The sequence below is a fragment of the Piliocolobus tephrosceles genome, chromosome 2 (genome assembly GCF_002776525.5).
Source record: "Piliocolobus tephrosceles isolate RC106 chromosome 2, ASM277652v3, whole genome shotgun sequence".
NCBI classification, from domain to species: Eukaryota; Metazoa; Chordata; class Mammalia; order Primates; family Cercopithecidae; genus Piliocolobus; species Piliocolobus tephrosceles.
In genome coordinates, this window is record NC_045435.1 from 88,697,753 (window position 1) to 88,721,849 (window position 24,097).

At 42.0% G+C, this 24,097-nt stretch overlaps 1 protein-coding gene across 19 annotated transcripts in view; it reads left to right on the forward strand.

Moving 5' to 3' along the window:
- MAP4 (microtubule associated protein 4) overlaps window positions 1-24,097 on the forward strand; it is a 229,344-nt gene that overhangs the window by 165,449 nt on the left and 39,798 nt on the right. For 13 of the 19 annotated variants that reach the window (XM_023231591.1, XM_023231587.1, XM_023231588.1 and 10 more), the window contains one exon: window positions 1,814-5,197. The exons of 4 other annotated variants lie outside the window; for them this stretch is intronic. In XM_023231591.1, coding sequence (XP_023087359.1) covers window positions 1,814-5,197 — 3,384 coding nt within the window. Of the gene's footprint in view, window positions 1-1,813; window positions 5,198-11,178; window positions 11,446-19,113; window positions 19,207-24,097 lie in introns of those variants that run through there. 2 more of the 19 variants (XM_023231601.2, XM_023231603.1) reach the window with 2 other exon arrangements.

Genomic DNA, 24,097 nt, shown 5'->3' on the forward strand with positions numbered 1-24,097 from the left:
TTTCATAGTGAAGAAAGGACACCCAAATTTTGATCTGGTTCAGCTGTTCACTATTCTATCCTGTGTGGTCTTAGGCAAGTTACATAACTTGCCTATATCTCAGTTTACTCAGCTATAACATAAATTAATTGGTCAGATGTCCTGTAAAGCCTTACTAGTTACAGTGTTCCGTGGCCCAGCAGCGTCTGCATTGCCTGAGAAGCTGGTGGAAATGCAGAATCTTGGGCTCTAGCTTAGGCCTTTGTAATTATCATCTGCATTTTAATTAGATCCCCAGATAATTCTAATTTTCATTAAACTTTGAGAGGCACTGCTCTAAGATACTTTCCAATTTAAAGTTTGATTATTCAGTGAATTTTAAGATTAACTGTTTTTGATAACCCAGAAGCATATGTATATGGTTATCAACTTGATTTTATGTTTACTTTTCTGTGACTATGATTGGAATGTGGACATCCTGAGGGCAGGGGCCATGACTTATTTCACTTAGAATCTCTATTGCTTTGCACACTACCTAACCCAAGACTGGAGCTTAAATAAATGTTTGATTTTTTTTTTAAATGTTGTTTTACTGACTCAACAAATCAGTAAAGATTTATCAAGTACTTATGGTATACAAAATATACCATGTTAAGGCACATATTTAAGTCCCACTCCTTGCCCCTGAATTATTATATTATAACCTGAATGAAGAGATAAGTTCTCAGGCATGGACTCTGAAACCCAAGATTTACATAATAATTGAATAAAATAGTATAAAAGATGCACTGAATAGCTCCTGATTAATTGCTGAATTAAATGTTATAAATACTGTGGGGTACTATAGCCTAGCAATTTTTTGAGCGATGCAATAATTAACCTGAGATATTAAATAAAGGCTAGGATTTAGAAGATATTAGAGGAGTAAGGACAAGAATGAAATGGACTATTTACATATTATAATATTCTTGGAAATCAGTTTATTGGGTCAGACTTGACAGGAGCTGGCATAGACCTGCTCTTAATGAGACTCTTGCCAGGATCTTAGATCCATATTATATGAACTTGGAGGAAGGTTAGACCAGATCACCTGCTGAAACTCTTCCAAAGATACTCACCTTAATTGTTAAAATTAATTATCCTACTTAACGTTATATATATTTCTCTGTCTTTTGGGAAGTATATTTAGGAGCAGAATGTTGAAATTTAACATATTTGTCTTTCAAAGTAGGATGCTCTGGTTCTGGAATGATGAGAATTTTTATCTGACCAAAATGTGGATTCAATATATTTTGTGTGTGTGTGCGTGAAGTGATTTAAGTCTGGCCTTCTGATCTAGTTCCCAGAATCTATCTGGTTTTTTTTGACAAGTATTAGTTTAATATTGGTGACCAAGTCTTAGAATTATAAATTTTGTCCAAAATCATGTATATTTAACGAAAGCAATTTAAAAATTTCACCAAAAAGAGGCAAGCACTAATAATGACCAATATAAATCAGATGAGATTTACAGGCAGTAAGTGCTTATTTTAGAGGTTAAAATATTCGAAATATTTCATTTTTAAAAGTTAAATCCTGCTACTTCTGAAATTTCAAATATTTTATAAATGTTTGAAAACAATCTTTACCTGAGATGATGATCTGTTAAATATTTTTGCTAGTGCCAGTTAAAAGTGAGAAATGTTTTAGAAAAAAACTGTTTTCCTGAGCAAATTATAGTAAGTAGTATATGGATTAGTGAAAATAGCCTCCTTAAATTAGTCATTATGTGGTCTGGATTTTTTTTTTTTTTTTTAAGAAACAATAACAAAGAGTTTTTTGTTTGGAATTTTAGCCAACTTCATGTATTGCGGTACCCCTCCCACACAAGCCAAACAAGTTTGCAGACCCAGTGACCGCAGGGCAGCACGGCCCAAGCCTGCCAGGGTCCCTCCTGAGCTGCTGGGAGGCTCTCCTCCGTGGAAGACTCTTGATCACAGGCTGGGCCACTGCTCTTTGTCTGAGTCAGGTTGGGTCTCTGGTTCATCCTCCTGTGGTGGGCCTGGGAACCAAAGAAAAAGTATTCATGTTGACTCACTTGAACCCCAGAGGGATCTTGGCAGGGAGGCCTGGGATATAGAAAGCACACCAATAATGATGAAGAAAAAGAAGAAGAAACCAAAGCAAAAGAGATATTCTCAACCCCGGGCTGGAGGACCTTGGGATGATGACAATGCAGATAAACCTAAAGGTCATACCTTTGCAGCTGACACACAAAAATCAGGTGTTCTCCCCAGCCAGCCTACCACTATGGGTACAGAATATGGACTTGTATCTGGAGAAAACTTGAAAAGGGAATGTGTAGTTAATTCCAGTGCAGCCAGATTGGTAACTGAGAACTTTGTCTCAGAGAGTCTCAGAATTCCTTTATATCCTTCAGAAGAAACCCCCAAAACTGCAGTAAGTTATCAGTCTAAGCTGAGAGTAGAGGAAGAGAGCAAAGGTAACAAGTCAGTACCACAAGGCCAAGACAAGAAATTGCTGAAGCAACATGAACACAGACCACAGCCTGCACCCCACCTGAAGACTCCTATAGATAAAAGCCAGTCAGTAGGCCCTCTCAATCTGAAAGGACCCCTAGCAGAAGTTTCTGCATACAATGTAGAAACTCCTTTGGATATCAGACTCAAAGAGGGTTGCTCTCCTATCTTGGACCAAGAGGTTATGGGTGTAGTTTCAAAACCCACAGCAGCAAAAGAAATACCAAATTTGATACCCACTTTGATAGCAAGTAATCCATTAGAATGTAATCTAAAAGAAGGGAATAATGAAAGTAAAATGACTAAACTGCAGAATGTCAAACTGAAGGAGTTTCCTGAAGGAGCTGAAGAGGATAAAGAACTAAAAAAGGACGCTTTTCCCAACCAAAGACAAGAGATCAGCATCTTTACTTCTGAGCAGCTGCAGGGCCAACTGTTGGTACAGGTCCCTGGGGTAGAGAATGAACCATTTAAGAGAATGGCAGGTGATGGCAAAAGCAGGAAGGGAAGGGGAAGTTCTGGGAAAATGAGAACAGACTCTGGGAAGGTAAAAGCAAAATCTGAGATGCTATTTCCTCTGGACAGTCGGAAGGACGGAAGGGCTGTTCCCATACCGACTGAACCAGTCTCTAAAACTGAAGGAATGACTACTCAGGATAAGAGTGAGGAACTGGGGCTGAATTCTTCAAAGCAACCAGGCACTAAAGCTGACCTCACAGAGGCAGTGGTGATGGGGGAGCCTACAGAGATGACTCAGCCTAAGGTGGCAGGCACCATGCAGGCATTGATTCCTTTGGAAGGTGGATCAGGCATGACTCAGACTTCTGGTGTTAGGACAGAAACAGGAGATGTAGTCAAAGATATGGGTGTCAGTAACCAGAGCAAGGAAGGAAAGTGTCCATGGAAGGATCATGAGGCAGCTCCCTGGATCTCTGAAAAGCCTAAAAAGAGAGGCAATGAAGGCAAAAGCAAAAAGTTTAAAAATAGTTATTCCACACAGCCTGCTAGAATGGAGAGGAAGGAAGAAATCCTCAACCCACCTTTTGAAGGGAAGGATGGAGATGCTGGTAGTATTCCCCAAAAAAGCAAGGAAATTGGATTTACTTTCCCCCAAATGCATGATTCTTTGTTCTCACATACACCAGATACACCCACAGTGGAAGTAGTTGACAGGAAGGGTGGAAATTTTGAGGTTAATTTTGTTGAGCTTGGGACTCTTGGGGAAAACAAAATAAGCACAGTCAAGGCTTCTGCTGTTACTGAACCACCTGCCAAGGTGACAGATGTGAGCTGCCAAGAGCAAATCCAGGGGGCAGGATTTGTTCCTTCAGTAGTATCTGAGGAGAATAAGACAGATGCAGCCAATAGATACACTTCAGTGGCTGACAAACCAAGTAAAAGGATTAATGATGGAAAAAGTAAAAAGGTTAAAAATAGTTCTCCTGAGAAGCACATTCTGGAGAATAAGATAGATGCAACAAAAATACATGTTCCCATGGAAACCACAGGGGACCAGGGAATTGAAGGAATGGCCTATATGGACGAAAATAGAAATATTACATTTACCTGTCCCAGAACACCATCAGAGCTGATAAATAAATCATCTCCTCTAAAAGTTCTGGAATCAGCAGCCTGTGAAAAACTGCCCACTCCTACTCCTCAAGTAGTAAAGGAAGGTGATTCCTTTCCAGATACCTTGGCAAAAAATGGGCAAGAGATAGCCCCAGCCCAGATTTCCAAATCATTAATGGTAGATAACTACACCAAAGATGGAGTCCCAGATCAAGAAAGACCCAAGGCTCCCTCTGCTGTTGTGCCCTCTACAAGCACAGGAGGAGTTGCTCTACCTATTACAGCAGCCATAGAAACAGTTAACAGTCATGGAGATCACTCTCTTAAAAATAAAGCTGAGCTTGCTGATTCCATGAAAAATGAAGCAGGGATTGCTGAAGGGCATGTGGTAGGAGAATCTGAGTCAGTAGACAGTGGTGTGTCTAAGCATTCAGTAGAGAAAGTCACAGAGCTAGCAAAAGGTCACCTCCTTCCTGGAGTGCCAGTAGAAGACCAGAGCCTACCAGGAGAGGCCAGAGCCCTAGAAGCATATGCAGATAGAGGTAATTTCTCAGCACATCCAGTGAACGAAGAGAAAGAGACTAAAGAAGGATCTGCTCCAGTTCAGATTCCTGACTTACTGGGAGACAAAGCACAAAAACTCAGTTTTTGTCAGGACCAAAATGCTCAAGATAGAAATTCCAAAGGTTCAGATAGTTTGAATAGGAAGGTAGATCTGACTCTTTTGTCTCCAAAAAGTGAAAATGATAAATTGAAAGAAATTAGTCTGGCTTGTAAAATCACGGAATTGGAAAGTGTTTCCTTGCCAACACCAGAAATCCAGTCAGATTTCTTACATAGCAAAGTCGAAGCTCCTCCTTCAGAGGTGGCAGATAAGTTAGTAATAATGACTGCTTCCAAGGGTGTTCGACTCCCAGAACCCAAAGATAAGATTTTGGAGACACCTCAGAAAATGACAGAAAAATCTGAATCAAAAACACCAGGAGAAGGGAAAAAGGAAGATAGAAGCAGAATGGCAGAACCAATGAAAGGCTACATGAGACCCACCAAGTCCCGAGGACTTACTCCACTTTTGCCAAAGTCTACAATCCAGGAACAAGAGAGATACAAGCAACTGAAGTCCACTGGTATGAATCTGCCATGGGGAAATGTGTGTGCTTGTGGCTTTTGAGTCAGCATCAAAAAGGCAAAGAGCTTGTGCCTTGGCTCCATCCAGACTCTAATCATCCTTGTTAATCATTGGTTTGTTGGCATGAAACCTGTAACTGCTACTGCGTGTTTTCTGCAGCCAATGTGTCCCTTGTGTCCCGCTTGAGGAGGCTGGTAACTTGGTTGCATGCCTTTTTTACCCAGCACTGAACATTGAATTTTAGGGAAAGTTGAATTTTCAATGAATTGTCTAACAAAAGACCTATCGTCATCCATTTCTTAATTTTTTTTTAAATTGTGCCTCCTGTGTATCAAGTTTACAGCTAAATTTTAATCATTACTTGGTATAAGGATTCACAGGAGGAAAGAAAGTATTTAATGTCTAGCTATGTACATGAGATTTTTTTCAGTGTATATGTAGCTTGTGCTGGTGGGACTAAATATCCAAATTGCTTTTAGGTTAAATGAAATCAGTCCACCTCCTTATGAGGAAATGGTGGCCTCGAACCAGCATTGGTAGGCACAGATTTATTTGTGTTTCTAGTAATGGGAAATGATCTCTCAATGATACAGATACATTTTTTGACCAGTTTGCTGCTTATATCCATTGCCCCACAGTTGCATGTGGGTTTGAGTTTTGGGCATAGTCTATGTCCATCAAACATAGTCCATAAAACTTGCCCATATTGTGTTCCTCTTAATTTTACTCTTTTTTGGCTCTACTTAGTCAAGTAGTTGGAATGAGATTAAGAAGATGATTCCTTTAAGATTTAGAAATGGTAGCCCCGTTTCCCCCCACCCCCAGTTCCCCAAAAAAGTATACATTTAACTGTGGCTTCCCTGAATCTAGCTTTCAAAAAATGTTTCCTTGTCTTTGAGATTTTTCACAGCCTACAAGTGACACTATTTCTTAATCACTGTTTCCCAGCTTGCATGATGCAGCTACTAACTCCAGAATTTTTAAAAAAACACCAATTGGTTTTAGTAGCCAGTCAGGCTTTTGGAGAGGTTTCATCATGGGATTGTGTTCTGCATGGTATGGACTTGTTCTTTTGGGTAAAGCTTGCTCTATGCATGAGTATGTACCCACTAAGGAATACTGCTGTGTGAGTAAAGAATGCTAAAGGTTGTTATTTGCATAAGACATTCTCATCTTCTCTGTTTTTATCTTCTATTAGCTACCATATTACAAGGCAGAAAATGAAATAGTATGTAGAGGGCTTTCCAGCATTCATTGAGATTTCCAGTGTTCTATCCAGTTCTTTCGTTTTGGTTTCTAGACCCATTCTTTAGTTTCAGCAGTGATCCAAAAGTTAACATGTAATTTCTGTGAAATCCCAGCCATCTCTTTTTGTTCAGTATTTCCAAAGAAATGAAGAAAGAGGATTTGTTGTTCTTGAGGAAGCAAGACCAGTACTGCAGAACTTTTGGGGCCCTGCCTGGGTCAGGTCAGGCTCAGAGACTGTGTTAGCAGTGGCCTTACAGAGTGGGTATGGGAAGGATAATGGGTTTGGGACAAAATTTATTGTTTCTTCTGTAAATTCTACCACACCTTTTCCCTAAGGACAATGTATACTTTTTTAATAGTTAAAAAACCTTTTAAAACTAATTGTTGAATAGGTTAATACATTCACATGATACAAAGGAGTATACAGTAAAACATAAGCTGGCCTCCCTCCATTAACCGCCTTCCAGCTTTCCTTCTCCAGAAGCTACCAGTGTTCACAATATCTTATATATCCTCCAGACAATTTGTGTATAATAAGCAATAATATATGTATTTCCTGATTTCATATAAATGAGACGTATACATACATACTGATGTGTGCTACTCTTTTTAAACTTAATTTTTAAAGAGATCTTTCAAGACTCAGTATAAAGAAGCCAGACGCAGTGGCTCACACCTATAATCCCAGCACTTTGGGAGGCTGAGGCAGGCGGATCACCTGAGATCAGGAGTTCGAGACCAGCCTGACCAACATGGAGAAACCCCATCTCTACTAAAAATACAAAATTAGCTGGGCGTGGTGGCGCATGCCTGTAATCCCAGCTACTTGTGAGAATGAGGCAGGAGAATCACTTGAATCCGGGAGGCGGAGGTTGCAGTGAGCTGTAATCGTGCCATTGCACTCCAGCCTGGGCAGCAAGAGCGAAACTCCGTCTCAAAAAAAAAAAGAATCAATATAAAGAAAGAGGCCTCATTTTTTTTTTAAATCTTTTTTCCTGGTACATGTCTCTAGACATGACTCATTCTTTTCTGATAGCTGTATACTATTTCATTACATAGGTATATACTAATTTATTATAGTACTTTTTTGTTTTTGAGATGGAGTTTCGCTCTGATTGCCCAGGATGGAGTGCAATGGCATGATCTCAGTTCACTGCAACCTCTGTCTCCCAGGTTCAAGCGATTTTCCTGCCTCAGCCTCACGAGTAGCTGGGATTACAGGCATGCACCACCATGCCCAGCTAATTTTGTATTTTTAATAGAGACGGGGTTTCTCCATGTTGGTCAGGCTGATCTCGAACTCCCAACCTCAGGTGATCTGCCCTCCTCAGACTCCCCAAAGTGTTGGAATTACAGGTGTTGAGCCACCACGCCTAGCCAGTACTTCTTTACTGATGCGCATTTTAGGTGTTTCCCAACTTTTTTTTGTTAGAAATATGGTATATAAACTATCTTTGTATTTATAGGATGTCATACTCATGCCTGTATGTCTGTGTAATAAAAAGGGGCTCCAGAGTAAGAATCTCTGGTTTGAAGAATATGTATTCATAATTTTGATGGGTGTTTCCATACTGCTCTCTGTAGGCCTGCAGAGATGTCCCTTGTAGAGAAAGGTACATCTCTACTCCTACCCTCAACATAGACAAGTACCTGTTTCCCTGCCTTTCTCTACTAGTGTGGTTTTTTTGTTGTTGTTATGTATACTGATCTAATCGGTGAAAAATTATTTCACGGCATAGATTTTGTGTGGTGTTTTTTGTTTGTTTTTTTGAGACAGAGTTTCACTCTTGTTGCCCAGGCTGGAGTGCAATGGTGCGATCTTGGCTCACTGCAACCTCCACCTCTCAGGTTCAAGCGATTCTCCTACCTCAGCCTACCTAGTAGCCTCCCTAGTAGCTGAGTGTGCCTGCCACCACACACAGCTAATTTTTTGTATTTTTAGTAGAGTTGGGTTTCACTATGTTGGCCAGGCTGGTCTTGAACTCCCGACCTTAGGCAATCCACTTGCCTCAGCCTCCCAAAGTGCTGGGATTACAGGCATGAACTACCGTGCCCGGCTGTGTTTAATTCTTTTTTTTTTAAATGACTTCTTCGTGTATTATCAAGTTTATAAAAGCCAATCCATGCTCTGAAATTATGAAAATATTTTCTCTTCTCTTATATTAATGTTTTTACATTTTAAATCGTTGGCCAGTCTAGAATTTGCTTATTTGTTTGTGGGTTTTTGGGGTTTTTTTGTTTGTTTTGTTTTGTTTTTGTTTGTTTTTTGTTTTGGTATGTTTTGTTTATAAGGTTGTGAGGCAGGGTTACTTGGTCATCCCACCATCATGTTTATAATCGATCTCCCACTGAAATGCCACCTTTGTCATGCCCTAAATTTCTGCATGTATTTGGTCTATTTCTGGACTTTCTTTCCTGATCCATTGATCTTTCCACCAGGTTTCCTAATATATTTTAATATCTGCTAGGGCTAGCCCAACCCCTTGCCCTATTATTCTTTTTCAGAGTTGTCCTATTCTTATTTATTGTATAGTTTTGTAGAAGAAAAATTAATCCACTCAATATTTTTCCACTGTTTCTAGCTTATCCCAGGGAGAGTTTATGTCTTGCATATCGAGTTTTTCTGTCAAACAGCATAATGTGTCTTTCATGTGTTTTGTTAGTCCATCACTGGTGCTTATCTTTGTTCCTCACTTTGAATTATTAATGTTAACTGCTCTGCCCCCAAATTGCTACCAATTCTCACATATCTTGTTCTCATTCATCTTGTGGTCAAATGGTGTCACCTGGGTTTCCATTGTTTGGACAGTAAAGATATTACAAGTGGTGTTGGCCGGGCACAGTGGCTCACACCTGTAGTCCCAGCACTTTGGGAGGCTGAGGTAGGTGGATCACTTGAGACCAGGAGTTCAAGACCAGCCTGGCCAACGTGGTGAAACCCCATCGCTACTAAAAATACAAACATTAACTGGGTATGGTGGTGCACGCCTGTAATCCCAGCTACTTAGGAGGCTCAGGAGAATTGCTTGAACCTAGGAGGCAGAGGTTGCAGTGAGCCAAGATTGCACCACAGCACTCCAGCCTGGGAGACAGAGACTCCATCTCAAATAAATAAATAAATAAATAACAATAACAATAGCACCTACCACCTATTGAGTTGATTTTATTTGCCTGGTTATCTAGAAATAGGTAAATAGATCATACACACATCAAATAATACTATTAAAGATTATCGGCCGGGTACGGTGGCTCACACCTGTAATCCCAACACTTTGGGAGGCCGAGGTGGGCGGATCACGAGGTCAAGAAATCAAGACCATCCTGGCTAACATGGTGAAACCCTGTCTGTACTAAAAATACAAAAAATTTAGCAGGGCATGGTGGTGGGCACCTGTAGTCCCAGCTACTCGGGAGGCTGAGGCAGGAGAATGGCGTGAACCCGGGAGGCGGAGCTTGCAGTGAGCCGAGATCGCGCCACTGCACTCGAGCCTGGGTGACATGGCGAGACTCCATCTCAGAAAAAAAAAAGATTATCTCTATTTTTCAGATAAGAAAATGGAGGCTGTCAAGGTCACATAGCTTGTGAAGTGCCAGGGTTAGAATTTGAATCCAAGTCTTTATGTTTCTAAGACCCATGCTTTTCTTAGTCTTGCTTCAGAAGCTTCCAGAAGTTTCAGGTACTTGAAGAAGGTTGACAATTACTAAATATAAAATAGACTTTTTTTTAGTATCTAGGCACTAATTAAACATTTTTCTACTTGGAGAAATGAAGATACATCATGAGAACATAAACTGTGAATCAGAGGTTAATTTAGGATTAGAAGCTAGGTTTTGACTCTGTCTAGCATTTTATTTTCCAGAGAGAGTCTGTGTTTGTTTTATTTACGTGTACTTTTTAACACCCAACCTAGAGCTTTATATATACATGATGCCTAATGACATTTTTTGAATTATAAATGAATTATCTTTTTGCTGATCTTACCCTGTTTGGAAGTAGGGAAAATGAATATATTGCCAAAGTCTCTCCCAGCTTACTGTTTGCTCTACTGTTATTTTTTCATGCTGCTCTCAAATTTAGGGAAACTTTAACAGAAGGTTTCTTTGCATACTATGCATGTTCTTCCAGGCAGGGAAGATTAATGCAATACGTCGGGAAGTCTAAGCTCAACTTTTCAGAAAAGGACTTCTTTTTTTTTTCGTAGACAGAGTCTCGCTGTGTCACCCAGGCTCGTGTGCAGTGGCACGATCTCCGCTCACTGCAAGCTCCGCCTCCCAGGTTCACGCCATTCTCCTGTCTCAGCCTCCCGAGTAGCTGGGACTACAGGCGCCTACCACCATGCCAGGCTAATTTTTTGTATTTTTAGTAGAGACCGGGTTTCACCGTGTTAGCCAGGATGGTCTTGATTGCTTGACCTGGTGATCCGCCCATCTCAGCCTCCCAAAGTGCTGGGATTACAAGCATGAGCCACTGCACCCAGCCAGAAAAGAACTTCTTATGGGATTGTGCTTTTTGTGAGGGGAAGCACAAGCTTGAAAGGATGATCCATATTAGATTCCAGTACCCGCTCCATGTTAGTTGTTCCCCTGGAAACCAAGTGGAACTGTGAGTGACAGTGTACTTGCTATGCTGCTACTGTGAATGGGACAGTTTGGGATCCCTGTAAATAGGCCCTCCCTTTGCCATAGTGAAGCCTGGTCTTCTTATAATCTGGCTTTCATTTCTTTCTTCAGTTTGCTTGAGCTCATCAACTGTCTACCAGCAGCTGGGAATGTCAGTTTATGGTGAGAAACTCTTGGTGTGAAACTTGAAGTAATTTATAAACCCAGAATTCTAACAGTTTCAAGGCCCTTGTACATAAATAAAATATGCTCAGCAGATGAAAAAAACCATTTGTTATCTTAGAACTTGCTACTATTTTACAACTGGAGAAGTACCCATTTGGTAATTTCTTTTCTTAATTGTAGTGCCATTTGTGAAGTTCCTTTCCTCATTACTTTCACCCCACTTGCCCTTTGATTCAACTGGCTTTTTTTTTTTTTTTTTTTTTTTGAGACAAAGTCTGCCTGTCGCCCAGGCAGGGATGCAGTGGCACGATCTAGGTTCACTGCAACCTCTGACTCCTGGGTTCAAGCAGTTCTCCTGCCTCAGCCTCCTGAGTAGTTGGGATTACAGGCATGCGTCACCACGCCCGGCTAATTTTTGTATTTTTAGTAGAGGTGGGTTTTCACCATGTTAGCCAGGCTGGTCTCGAACTCCTGACCTCGTGATCTGCCCACTTCGGCCTCCCAAAGTGCTGGGCCTACAGGCATGAGCCACTGCACCCGACCCCACTGGCTTTTTTTCTTACTACCATGCTAATGAAATTTATTGGTGCTGGTCACACAGCTAAAAATAGCTACCCTTGATTGAACCTTACTATATACTCATTGCCATCCTAAACTCTTTTAACCTCCAAACAATACTGTGTGGTCATTACCTTGTTTGAGCTAGAACATTTAAATATTCTTTGAAATGAATCAAGCGACAATTGATTATATTACTTTACTTTGTTTTGTTAAATTTTTTTTTTTTTTTTTTTGAGACAAGGTATCACTGTGTCAGTGCAGTGGCATGATCCTGGCGTACTACAGCCTCAACCTCCCAGGCTCAAACAGTCCTCCTGCCTCAGCCTCCCAAGTAGTTGGGACTACAGGTGTGCACCACCATACCTGGTGAATATATTTTGTAGAGATGGGGTCTCACTATATTGCCCAGGCTGGTCTCAAACTCCTGGCCTCAATCTATCCTCCTTCCTTGGCATCCCAAAGTGCTAAGATTATAGGTGTGAGGCACCATGCCTGGCTTGAATATCCTGCTTTAAAAGAAGCTTCTTCCCCTCATATTCCCTCACCCTTCACTTGTACCCTCTGGTTGACAAATAGCATTGAGGGATTCCGAACACACTGTTAAAATAAAAACTTAGTTTTGATTTACAATATTGCTTAAAGATACTGTTACTTCTTTAAGATATGGAGAGGACAGTAAGGGGGCTTCCATTCTTTTTTTTTTTTTTTTTTTTTTTTTTAAGATAAAGTCTTGCTCAGTTGCCCAGGCTGGGGTGCAGTGGTATAGTCTCAGCTGCCTACAGCCTCTGCCTCCTGGACTCAGGTGATACTCCCACCTCAGTCTCAAGTAGCTGGAACTACAGGTGCATGCCACCATGCCTGGCTAATTTTTGTATTTTTTTGTAGAGGCTGGGTTTGGCCATGTTGCACAACCTGGTCTTGAACTCCTGAGCTCAAGTGATCCGTCCACCTCGGCCTCCCAAAATATATAAACATTGCCTATTGCTCTGCAAATAGCGGACACACAGCATGATTTGTACTTTTTAGTATTTAGTTTATTCATTCAGTAGATACCAAGTGACATTACTCCTACTCTAAAAATAGACTAATAAAACACATTCTCTACTCTTCAGAGATTCCAGGGTAGAAAACAGACAATTTTCCTCTAGTGAGAGAAGTTTACTTCTCTGAAAAATGATAGAAGTGTGAGCTAGATCCTATGGAAATACAGAGCAGAAAGGGACTAAGTTTTCCTACAAAACCTAGAGAAATCTTCACAGAGGAGACTGAAAGTATGGTTAAGAGTTTGCTGAGCAAATTAAGGCAAAGCATTCTAGGGGACAGCTGTGTAAGGCATACATCATGAAGTGCAGGTGCATGGAATAAAGTCAGGTTTGGGAAACGGAGATCTGTGAGACATTTTGAGATGAAATTGGGGAGAAGAAAGTAAGCACCTAAAGATTCCTAGGGGTATTGTGTACCTCTGTAAGCAGAAGATCTTAGATTTTTGCTTGAAGAAGTGGGTTATCTTTCTACCTAGTTTAGTTGGATGATTCTCTTTTGGGGAGGGCCATGGGAGGGTCAATACTAGGCTTAAAAGAACAAAGACTTGATACTTTCAAGCTGTAGTTTTTAGAGTTGTTGTTGTTGTTGTTGTTGTTGTTGTTGTTTTGAGACAGTCTCCCAGGCTGGAGTGCAGTGGCGTGATCTCGGCTCACTGCAATCTCCACCTCCCAGGTTCAAGCGATTCTCCTGCCTCAGCCTCCCAAGTATCTGAGACTACAGGTGCACACCATCATGCCCAGCTAGGTTTTGTATTTTTAGTAGAGACTGGGTTTCACCGTGTTGGCCAGGCTGGTCTCAAACTCCTGACCTCAGGTGATCTGCTACCTCAGCCTCCCAAAATGCTGAGATTACAGGAGTGAGCCACCACACACAGACTAATTTTTGTACTTTTAGTAGAGACAGGGTTTCACCATGTTGGCCAGGCTGGTCTCAGACTCCAGACCTCAGGCGATGCCCCTGCCTCAGTGTCCCAAAGTGCTGGGATTACAGGCCTTAGCCACCGTGCCCGGCCTTTAGAGGATTTCTTATCCATAAGCATTTTCATGTCTTTGATTCACATAACTCAGATTATTCGCCTCAGCTTTTTCATTGTCTATTTGCTTCTCATCTTTTGAAAGTTAATCAGAGAGAATCATGATTTATTTTCTTGAGTTAAAACATGTAAGAAATGTTTCTAAAATGTAGAATATGGTTTCTGAAATAGTTTTACATATATGTATGTATGTCTAAACACTTGGAACATTTACTTCCAGGCAAGAAACTAGATTTTAACTTGATGGCCTTACCATTTATTAACAAGGAATGGTGTCATCAATCATTGTTAATAGTAGAATTGTTGACTTTCATTGTAATGATAATTGTTTCCTGGAGGCAATAACTGGGAACAGTTGGTCAATCTGAAAAGTAGTGTTGCCTTGGTGACTGATAAGAAAGAATGCAGAGAAACTAGTTGTCTGTCATGTATAAAAACCAAGGCCCTGAACAGGTTAAATACTAACTCCAAGCACAAGGCTAAAACAGAAACGTCTGCCAGTACATGTATTGGGATTAGAGACCTGCAGGCTTTGCCAAGAGTCCTAGAAACTACCTTCTGCCCAGACACACAGGAATCCATGCACTTTCTTCAAACTCAGAATGGAACAGAACTTCACAATCTGTAGCTCAAAGGACATTCCAGATCACCACCTCTTAGGCTGGGTTGAAGACAGCTTTAATGATGGGACGGATCAGGTCAAATGATACAGATGCAATATAAAAGGAATCTACCCATCCTTTCACTGAGCAGATCTTTTTTGAAAGCTTATTTACTGTGAGTCAAGCACTGTGCAGTGCACCCACATGGCACAAATGCACAGTTCACATTCCTACCTTCTAGAAGCTCCTGGGAAAAGCATATAAATAAAAGATTGCAGTGTGGTTTCTAAATTTTAAAAGGTATAGAGTGTTGTGATAATATGAAGAACTCAGGAGGGGTTCAAAGAGACGTTACAGAGGTGAGTGAGTAGGAGTAGGACCTAGAGGCAAGGGGCCAGGGGCGGTGGTTCACACTTGTAATCCCAGCACTTTGGGAGGCTGAGGTGGGAGGATCACCTGAGGTCAGGAGTTCGAGATCAGCCTGGCCAACATAGTGAAACCCTATGTATACTAAAAATACAAAAATTAGCTGGGCATGGTGATGGTGAACACCTGTAATCCCAGCTCCTGGGGAGGAAGAACCTAGAGACGAGGGATCCCAGTGGCAGCTGAATCTAGAATTTAGTCCTTCTGGTTCTTAAGTGTGTTTCTTTTTACCTAGGCAGGCTCACCCTTTTCAAACTTCATGTGTTTACCTCATCCACCAACTTGATATAATTTTACAGCGGCTGGGAGATTGGAGTTTCTTGCTGTGGCTATTTCCTGTGGATAAATCTGCATCCCTGAGTGAGATTATGTCTGATTCTTATTTGGACTGGAGTACTGAACTGGCCATTCTCAGGATGTTTTGTGGGGTGTTTTTTGTTTTTGGTTTTTTTTTTTTTTTGAGACAAGGTCTCTGTCACTCAGGCTGGAGTGCAGTGGCGTGATCATAGTTCACTCACTGCAGCCTCAGACTCTTGGGTTTAAGTGGTTCTTCTTCCTCAGCCTCCCAAGTAGCTAGTACTATGGGCATGCACCACCACACCTGGCTAAAAAAAATTTTTTTTTTTTTAATTTTTTTTGTATAGATGTGGGTCCTGCTATGTTGCCCAGGCTGGTCTTGAACTCTTGGCCTCAAGTGATCCTCCCACCTAACCCTTCTAAAGTGCTGGTATTATAGGCGTGGGCCACTATGCCCAGCCTTTCTTGAGTTTTACTAATTATTCTATACTAGGGTTTCCCCATCATTTGTCATCCAGGTGGCATTCACCTCCTTTGGGGTGCAACAAAGCCATTAATTATTCTTCCATTTAATATCTTTGTATGCCTTGCAAAAGCAATGGTGTAATCAAACTATAAACTACTCTGTCCCTTCCCCTCTGTAAAAGCCTCTGGTTCTCTGCTTTTTCTTAGTGAGGCTGAACCTGTCTTCCTACTCAGAAGCCACATGAAAGGAAACTCACAGTGCTAAGGCACTATAGAAAGATATTAAGATAAATCTAAGTTATTTTAAGACTGGAAATTAGAAACAGAAGTTTGCTAAGGAATAAGTCACTCACACCTTACTCACTCTTTGCATAATACAAACAAGACCATTTTTTTTGTGTGTGTGATACAGAGTCTCACTCTGTTGCCCGAGCTGGAGTGCAGTGGTGGGATCTCGGCTGACTGCAACCTCCACCTCCCGGGTTCAAGCGATTCTGCTGCCTCAGACTCCCTAGTAGCTGGGATTACAGGTGCCTGCCACCATGCCTGGCTAAATTTTTGTATCTTTTTTTAGTAGAGATGGGGTTTCACCACATTGGCCAGGCTGGTCTTGAACTCCTGATCTCGTGATCCCCCTGCCTCGGCCTACCAAAATGCTGGGATTACAGGCGTGAGCCACCGTGCCCAGCCTAAAACAAGCCCATTCTTAAGATATAAGGTAAACACTGAAACTAAGTACATTGCTGCTTTTTCTCCCTTACTTCAAACTCGCTTTTCTTCCCCTAAACACACACACTTGCACATGTGTATGTATACTGTGTATTAATTTGGGAGTTTTGAATTGATCACAAAAGAACTAAATTATAATTCCAAATTAAAGTCTGGAGTACTTCAATTATCACAAAAAAAGATAGATTGGGCAGGCAGCACTGCCCACAGCTGTAATCCTAGCACTTTGGGAGGCCGAGTTGGGCAGATCACCTGAGGTCAGAAGTTCAAGCCCAGCCTGGCCTTGAACCCTGTCGTGAAACCCTGTCTCTACTAAAAATACAAAAATTAATTGGGCATGGTGGTGCTGGCCTGTAATCCCAGCTACTCCGGAAGCTGAGGCAGTAGAATCACTTGAACCTGGGAGGCAGAGGTTGTAGTTAGCCGGAAAAAAAAAAAGATACATCGAAAAGGAGAGTCATCTAGTGACTAAGATTAATTCTTACTCAGCGGTTTGGGAAGACTGGCAGTCAGAAACCCTAGCATCTTCTTTGTGGCTTTTCCATTAAATTTTCACCATTTGATCATGGGCAAACCACTTTTTTTCTCTGGACCCCATTTTGTTCCTCTGTAAAATGAGGGATCTGTTAGGGAAGCCCCAGCATTCTGACTCTGTACTGTCACACATACTTTAGTGTCTTTGCAGTACTGTTGATGGATATAATGGACCCTTGTCCTAAAAGGGATTCAGGGAATAGGTTATTTCCTTTCCTTAGGCAGTGTCCCAGATTTTGAAATTTAGCTTTTCTTTTTCTCTTATCTGTTAGTGATTGCAGTTACGATTCATATGTTGTTTCTTGTGAGTAGTAGTGGTTGTTTTGTTTTGTTTTTGTCTATCTTTATTAGAATGTAGCAGTTCTCCAGTCCAGGGACTTAGGCTTTCTTTCTTTTGTTGTTGTTTTTGTTGTTGTTGTTGTTATTACTATTACACATCAGATTCCCTGTAGGGAGTAGGAAAACCTACTTCATATACATATGTACAGTTTCTTGGTTGTTTTTTTGTTTGTTTGGAGATAGAGTTTCGCTGTTGTTGCCCAGGCTGGAGTGCAGTGGCATGATCTCCACTCACTGCAACCTCCGCCTCCCGGGTTCAAGCGATTCTCCTGCCTCAGCCTCCCGAGTAGCTGGGGTTACAGGCATGCGCCACCACGCCCAGCTAATTTTATATTTTTAGTAGACACGGAGTTTCTCCATGTTGTTCAGGCTGGTCTTGAACTCCCAACCTCAGGCAATCCACCTGCCTCGGCCTCCCAAAGAACTGGGATTATAGGCATGAGCCACCGTTCCTGGCCTTCTTGGTCATTTTTTTAAAGCTAGCATCAGTAGGTAAATTACGTATTTCTGTGTTGTAACTACTTTGTCAAATGCTTTTTATATATATTCCCTCAGTTCTCACAGCTATGTGTTTTGTTGTACTCAGACCCCTGGGTGACCACCAAGCTTATCTGTATGCCTGAGCATCTGGCTGGCATGATGTCTTGGGTACTCGCCCCTTCTATGGGCTTGAACTTCTTGGCCCTGACCGCCCCCCTCCCCAGATGGCCTGTTTCAACTCTCTGTCTCCTGAGCCTTGTAACTATGAAGCCAGTGCTTGGCCTAGTTGCTAGATGTGGACCTCATAATTATATTTTTTCAGGTTGACCACATTTCTGATCTACACAGTATGAACTGTAGTCTGGAATATGCCCTCCTTTGTGCCTGGCTAGCTTCATTCTTCTGGTTTCTGCTCTTGGTCTTTTGTGGCTGGTTCACATTTTGCAGTCTGCTGTTTATGGACAGAATTACTGAGGCAGAATATGTGATATCTGAAGGTAGCAGAGACCTGTGATTTTAGTTATTGCCTTAGCTGTTGGGCAGGGAGGATCTGGTGAAGTGGGTCTGGGTAGGCTAGCCAGAACTAAAAATAATTTGGCTATAAGGAACAAGTTTCTATGCTTGTTCTTTGCCTTGATATTTTCCGCTTCTTCAGAATATAAGAGCCAGCTACCACTTTCTTCAACATCCACCACACCCAGTCATGCCTCTGCCAATAGGCCGCACCCTCGCATGAGACAGAAAGGTTACTGAACATACTGCCTAGTGGAGCCCCAAGTTGAAATCACATTGTGAGTTGGACATAGCAGCAGGCTTGTGATTCCTTGAATGTCTGTTTCAACTTCACCTGTGAAAGTGGTAAAACTGTGAATCCGAGAACACCTTAAAGATTCCCCTCCTTTTATAGAGGAAGAAACTGAAGCTAAGAGCAGTTAAATGAATTTCTAAGACTCTTAACTATTAAGTGACACAGATTTTAAAATCTGGCCTTCTGACTCAAAGCCAAATTAATTTTTTCCCCACCATGTCAGTAAATTGAGGATGTATACGTGTGTATCATTTGTAGGGGGTGACTAGTTTTGAGAGAATGGGGTTGTTGAGGCTTACCTGATTTCTAAGGTATTTTCCAGAGTTTTCCTCTGGCATGTTTGGACTGTATTACAACAATGTCTTCCCCACCCCTAGACCTTTTTTTTTTTTTTTTTTTGGACAGGGTTTCTTCTTACCCAGGCTGGAGTGCAGTAATGTGATCACGGCCCACTGCAGCCTTGACTTACTGGGCCCAGACAATTCTCCCACCTCAGCCTTCCAAGTAGCTGGGATCACAATTTTGTGTCACCATGCCTACCTAATTTTTTGTGCTTTTTGTAGAGACAGGGTTTTGCCATGCTGCCCAGGCTGGTCTCAAACTCCTAGGCTCAAGCATTCTGCCCACCTCAGCCTCCCGAAGTGCTGGGATTACAGGTATGAGCCATGGCACACAGCCACCTCCAGACTTTCATAATTTTCATCACATATTGTACATACTTAATTATATTATTCCATTATATGTATAAAAAAGATAAGAAAGCGATAATTCAACTGTGTTCTGTTACCACGGACTTTCTGTATCCAATCTCGCCTCATATTTTTTCTTGTTACTAATTAGAATCATGATTCTCCTGGCATTCTTCATTTTGTTATACCTCACTTCCTTTTCCTTAGCAACATCTTTGCCATAGAGTATGAAAACCAGGTTCCTTGCCAATTAATCTGTATTGTGCTTTGTCATGTATTGCTACTAAACAGGTCAAGATCAAGGGGAAGAAATGTATATGAGGCTCAGTTCATGTTCAGGACAGAGGTAAATGGAAATTTATATTTTTTTTCAGCATTGCAACGTTGCCACTCATGATCATGAATGTAGCCCTGTGTCAGGTACTGAAGGTAATGCAAAAAGGATATATGGTTGATCCCTGCACTCTTGTTGGGAACTTGAGTGGTATGAATAGAGAAAGTGAGTTATTGGGGACAAAGGCTACAGTTTAGCAAGCTTTCCTGTGCGGACCTTGGTAATTTCTTTACATTTTATAGACCAAAGAACAGTCTTAATTTGCCCTTTTTTCCAAAGGCGTTGTTTAAAAACTGTAATCAAATCATTGCAGTTTATGGCAAATGGCCTTTCAAAAAAAAAAAATCTAAATCTTGTCTTCATCTTGGAAAAAGACTTCTCTTGGATTTCTGATAGAATATTTCCAATATGCTATGTTAGTGCAAGACAGTAACTTACAGCTAGACAAGAAAAATCAGCTTTGTTCAAAGTAAGAGCATGGCCTGTTCTTACGGTGTAATTTTTTTCCCACAATTTTGTTTTGTGGGTCCTTCAGCTTGAATATACAATTTGTGAGCTCAAAGCCCAGGGCAGCAAAGGACCATGCTGAGTTAAATGGGGGCAGTAGGCTCTGGTGGGTGGGGAAAACTCCAAGCTACAATTGTTAGAGTCCCTAAGTCTGGAGGTCAGAGAAAGATGAACTGCCCCCAGTGTGTTCACATGACACCTAACAGATTATTAGGCTGGAAAGAGCAGGGCTGGTAGCTGGTAGTAGAGGGAGCAACCCAGCCTCATCCAAGGAACCAAGTGGGGGCAGGGACAGGCGTAAATGCATCAAGAGTTTGTTGTCACACAAATTTCTTATAATTAGAATACCTATCCCCAAAGCCCTGATCACTGAAGTCTTTAAATGAACCCTTTATTAAACTCTTCCATTATGCAGAGCTGTGGATGGAGCTCTTCTGGGTTTTGGGGACCCCACTCAAGTCAGCTTTCAAGTGAATTTGATAAGTTGCTATGACAGCAAACCCACTCTTCCTCTGAGAATGAATGCCTGTAATTTTAATACTATGTTAAGGTGTGGGTTTTTTTTTTTTTTTTTTTAGTCCAATTTTGAACAATTTCCTGGATTCTTCTTCGGGGGTTATAGCTGGGGATTGGCAAATGAGTCTCGCTTATTTTTAAAACAGTTTTCTGAGTGGGTGAATGTGGAAGGGTGGGCATGGTATCAGATAAGAGAGTGTGTGGGTATACACATATCTATATCAGTGAAAGCCAAAATAATTACTATCCTTAGTGCTTGGATTGGCACCGTACCGTGTTTTAAATTGCAGATCTAAACAGAGTGCTAGTTCACAGGAAATTACATTCTCAGATTAACAGTAGCATTTTTTGTGCAGAAAGCAGCAGGTTCTTTCTCTTTCATTCTTCCTTCCTTTCTTTCTTTCACATTTGTAAGTACATTTAATACCCAACTGCTTGAGGAGAGAGGGGCATTGAGGGAGAGATGAATTTTGTCATGAATACTGGGGAATTGGTGTGATGTCACTGCAAGCTCTGTGTGATCGTAGGTGGTATTAGAGCTCCAGGAGCGAAAGCAGGGAGAGCAGTGGAAGAGACGATGTCGCTCTCAGACAAGCAGACAGCCTCTCTCACTGCCGCGTACGGTCAGCTCAGTAAGAGCAAGCCTGCGGAGTGCCGAATGGACTCCCCAAAAGAAATCAGTCAAGCCGGATTCGAATGGCAGAGGACAGAGGGCAAACTGAATGAAATTGGGCTGAATGTCAGCATGGACGGGCAACCGAAAGATGGGCTTGTGAAGAATGCCAGCTTCCTGGAGCAGAATAAGCTCTGCTTTTTTGAGGGGAAGCTAGACAAAGAGCTCAGCATTGAAGTGCAGGACAAGGACTATCAAGCAGCCTCGGGTCACCTTGAGAGCAGGTATGTGATTTCAGAGACCTACCATCCCTTGGAGGGGAACTCGGTACACCAGAAGACGTCCGAGTTCCATCTGGGACTCATAGAGGGGCCAGACAAAAACAAAACCATTCCAGTTCAGGGGAAGGTGGCAGGGAAGAATGGACTAGAGACCAAGAGCCAGTCAGATCTGGATTTCCCTGGGGCTGCTGACATCCCTACCAGGTATGCTAAGGAGCAGGAAACCAGTGTTTGGAACCCCAACTTTCATCCAGTGGCTCAAGGCCCTCTGGGCTCAAGGGAAGCAACTCCGGGAGAGATGAAGAATAGCATCATCCCTGGCTGCCCAGTGATTGGGGTGGTAAATAACTCTGAGCAGCTTAAATGTGAGTCCCCACTCCTGGTGTCTCTAGCCCACCCAGCCCCCATTATTGAGCATTCACCCACCACCATTCCGCCAATCACTATGGTGTTCACCCAGGAACATTTGAATGCAAGCTCTCACATCAGAGACCATGATAAAGAGTTGGAGAAATTGAGTTCTACCGAGGAGGAAGCTATGCTCAACCAAGCCCCCCAGCAGAAAAAGACAGTGCGCAGGGCCCTGTCTGAATGTTCTCACCTCTCAGTTCCCCCAGCTGTCAACCTTGCAGATAAGTACCCTGAACTCCCTGCCCGAGAAGAGCCTTCTTCTGGCCTGCTGCCTCCCCCTAGTAGCCCAATGTCTAGTCCTATGCCTGGGAAACTGGGAGCTCCTGCTATGAAGCGCTCCATGACTGTGGGTGAGGAACAGACAGCTAGCTACAAATTGAGCCCTGGGAAACTTCCCATCTTGTCTACTAAAGAGATACCTCCTTTCATCTGCGAGGAACCAGTGGCCAAGAAGAGAGAAGAATTGGCCCACTTAAGCAACAGCAGCAGCAACTCTGGGAAGAAGGAACTCGGCACTGCTGGATTATATCTCCATAGTAAGCTGGAGCAGATTCCTGAAGGAAGCAGCAAGGAAAAAGGGCAGGAAGATATTAGTGAAACTAGAATTGATTCATGCTCCCAGGTCTGCCAGCGAGGAGAGAAACAGCCAGGACAGACAGCTCTGGCAGGGAAGAAAGAAATTGAGGTCACTGCAACCCAGAGCACTCCATCGTTTCTGTGTGAAGAGCCCCCACGTGATGGTATGTTTCTAAATTTTGCCTCCATTGGGAACAAGCAGACAGCAAGGAAGGAACCAAAGTGACAGATTACCAGCAGAGCACTAAGCAGCTTTTTACAGCCTGGTTCTGTGACTGCCTGGGGAAAGCTTAATTCCCTTGTGTTAGAAGCTTGCTGGGAGTGAGGCAAGAAAGAGAACAAAGTGAGTTTTGCAGGGTCAAGCCGAACGTCTTGCTAGCATGACAGATAGTGTGAATTGAGTAGGTGGGTTTGGGGTGGAATGGGGTCAGAGAATGGTGGGCATAAAAACTAGAGCCCCTTTCTTGACCTCATGTCACCCTGTCCAACCCATCCCCCATCCACCCAGCCCTCAGCTCCCAGTTGGTTTGAACCAGATGATTCCTGAGCTCTAAATCCTCCAATCGCAAATGATTGATTTCCTTGCTTGAAAATCTGTCACTTTGTATAGATTCACAATGGGTTTATCAGCACTAACCTCCTCTCATTAAGTTGCACGATCTGGGTGGAAGCTCTGTTTTCTGTTTTGCTTTTGAGAACGTTTTACTTTTGTTCAAACTGAAAAAGAACCTTTTAAAGCTAGCTATTTAATATTCTTTCTGTGTTCTTCATGTTTGACCCAATCTTGCTTCTAGTTTTCTCTTTTTGTGTGTGTTTTGAGAGGATTTGTGGGGAGAAAAAGAAGAAAGAGAAAACGGGGAGAGAAGGAGAGACTTGCAACCTAATAAACAGCTAAATGTTGCAGTCTTTGGGACTGCCTTTTGTGTCTTTCTTCCTGGCCCTTTTCTTCCCCATCTCCCATCCCCCCACAGCTGTTACTGTGGTGGTCTGAAAAAGCTTGCGTTTTTCTGAGTCCAGTTTGAGCACAAAGGGCCATATTTCAGGAGCTTGTAAATGGGGATTTAAAACATATGTTTTGCTTGTTTAAAAAAAAAATAGTCTTGTTTCCTGGGACCTGTTTTCTCTAATATTTATTACTCTTGGTACATTTTTATAAAATTTTACTTTTTTTCTTTGAAAGTAAGAAATGGTATTTTCTAGAGGAGTGGTAAGTAGAAGACATACAGATGTTTTGGGTTTTTGTTTTTTTATGGAGATAAAAAACATGTTTTTTTATGGAGGCAGAGAAGCTTAATAGTTCCTTTTTGATTTCTTATGACTCCAGGATCACAAGCATTCAGGTGTCCCATGCTGTTGCTTCCTTCTAGCTATGACAGAACTGTAAGCTCCTCCTGGACAGGACTTTGTCATCTTTTTCTTGATCCCCAGGTGCTTTGTTCAGTACCACATACCTTCTAGGTGATCATGAGTGAAGACTTTGTTTCAGAAACAAGTTCTTTCTAATTCACACTAACAGAAGTTTGTGCTAATAGAAAAAAATTTCAAGGCCGGGCGCGGTGGCTCAAGCCTGTAATCCCAGCACTTTGGGAGGCCGAGACGGGCGGATCACGAGGTCAGGAG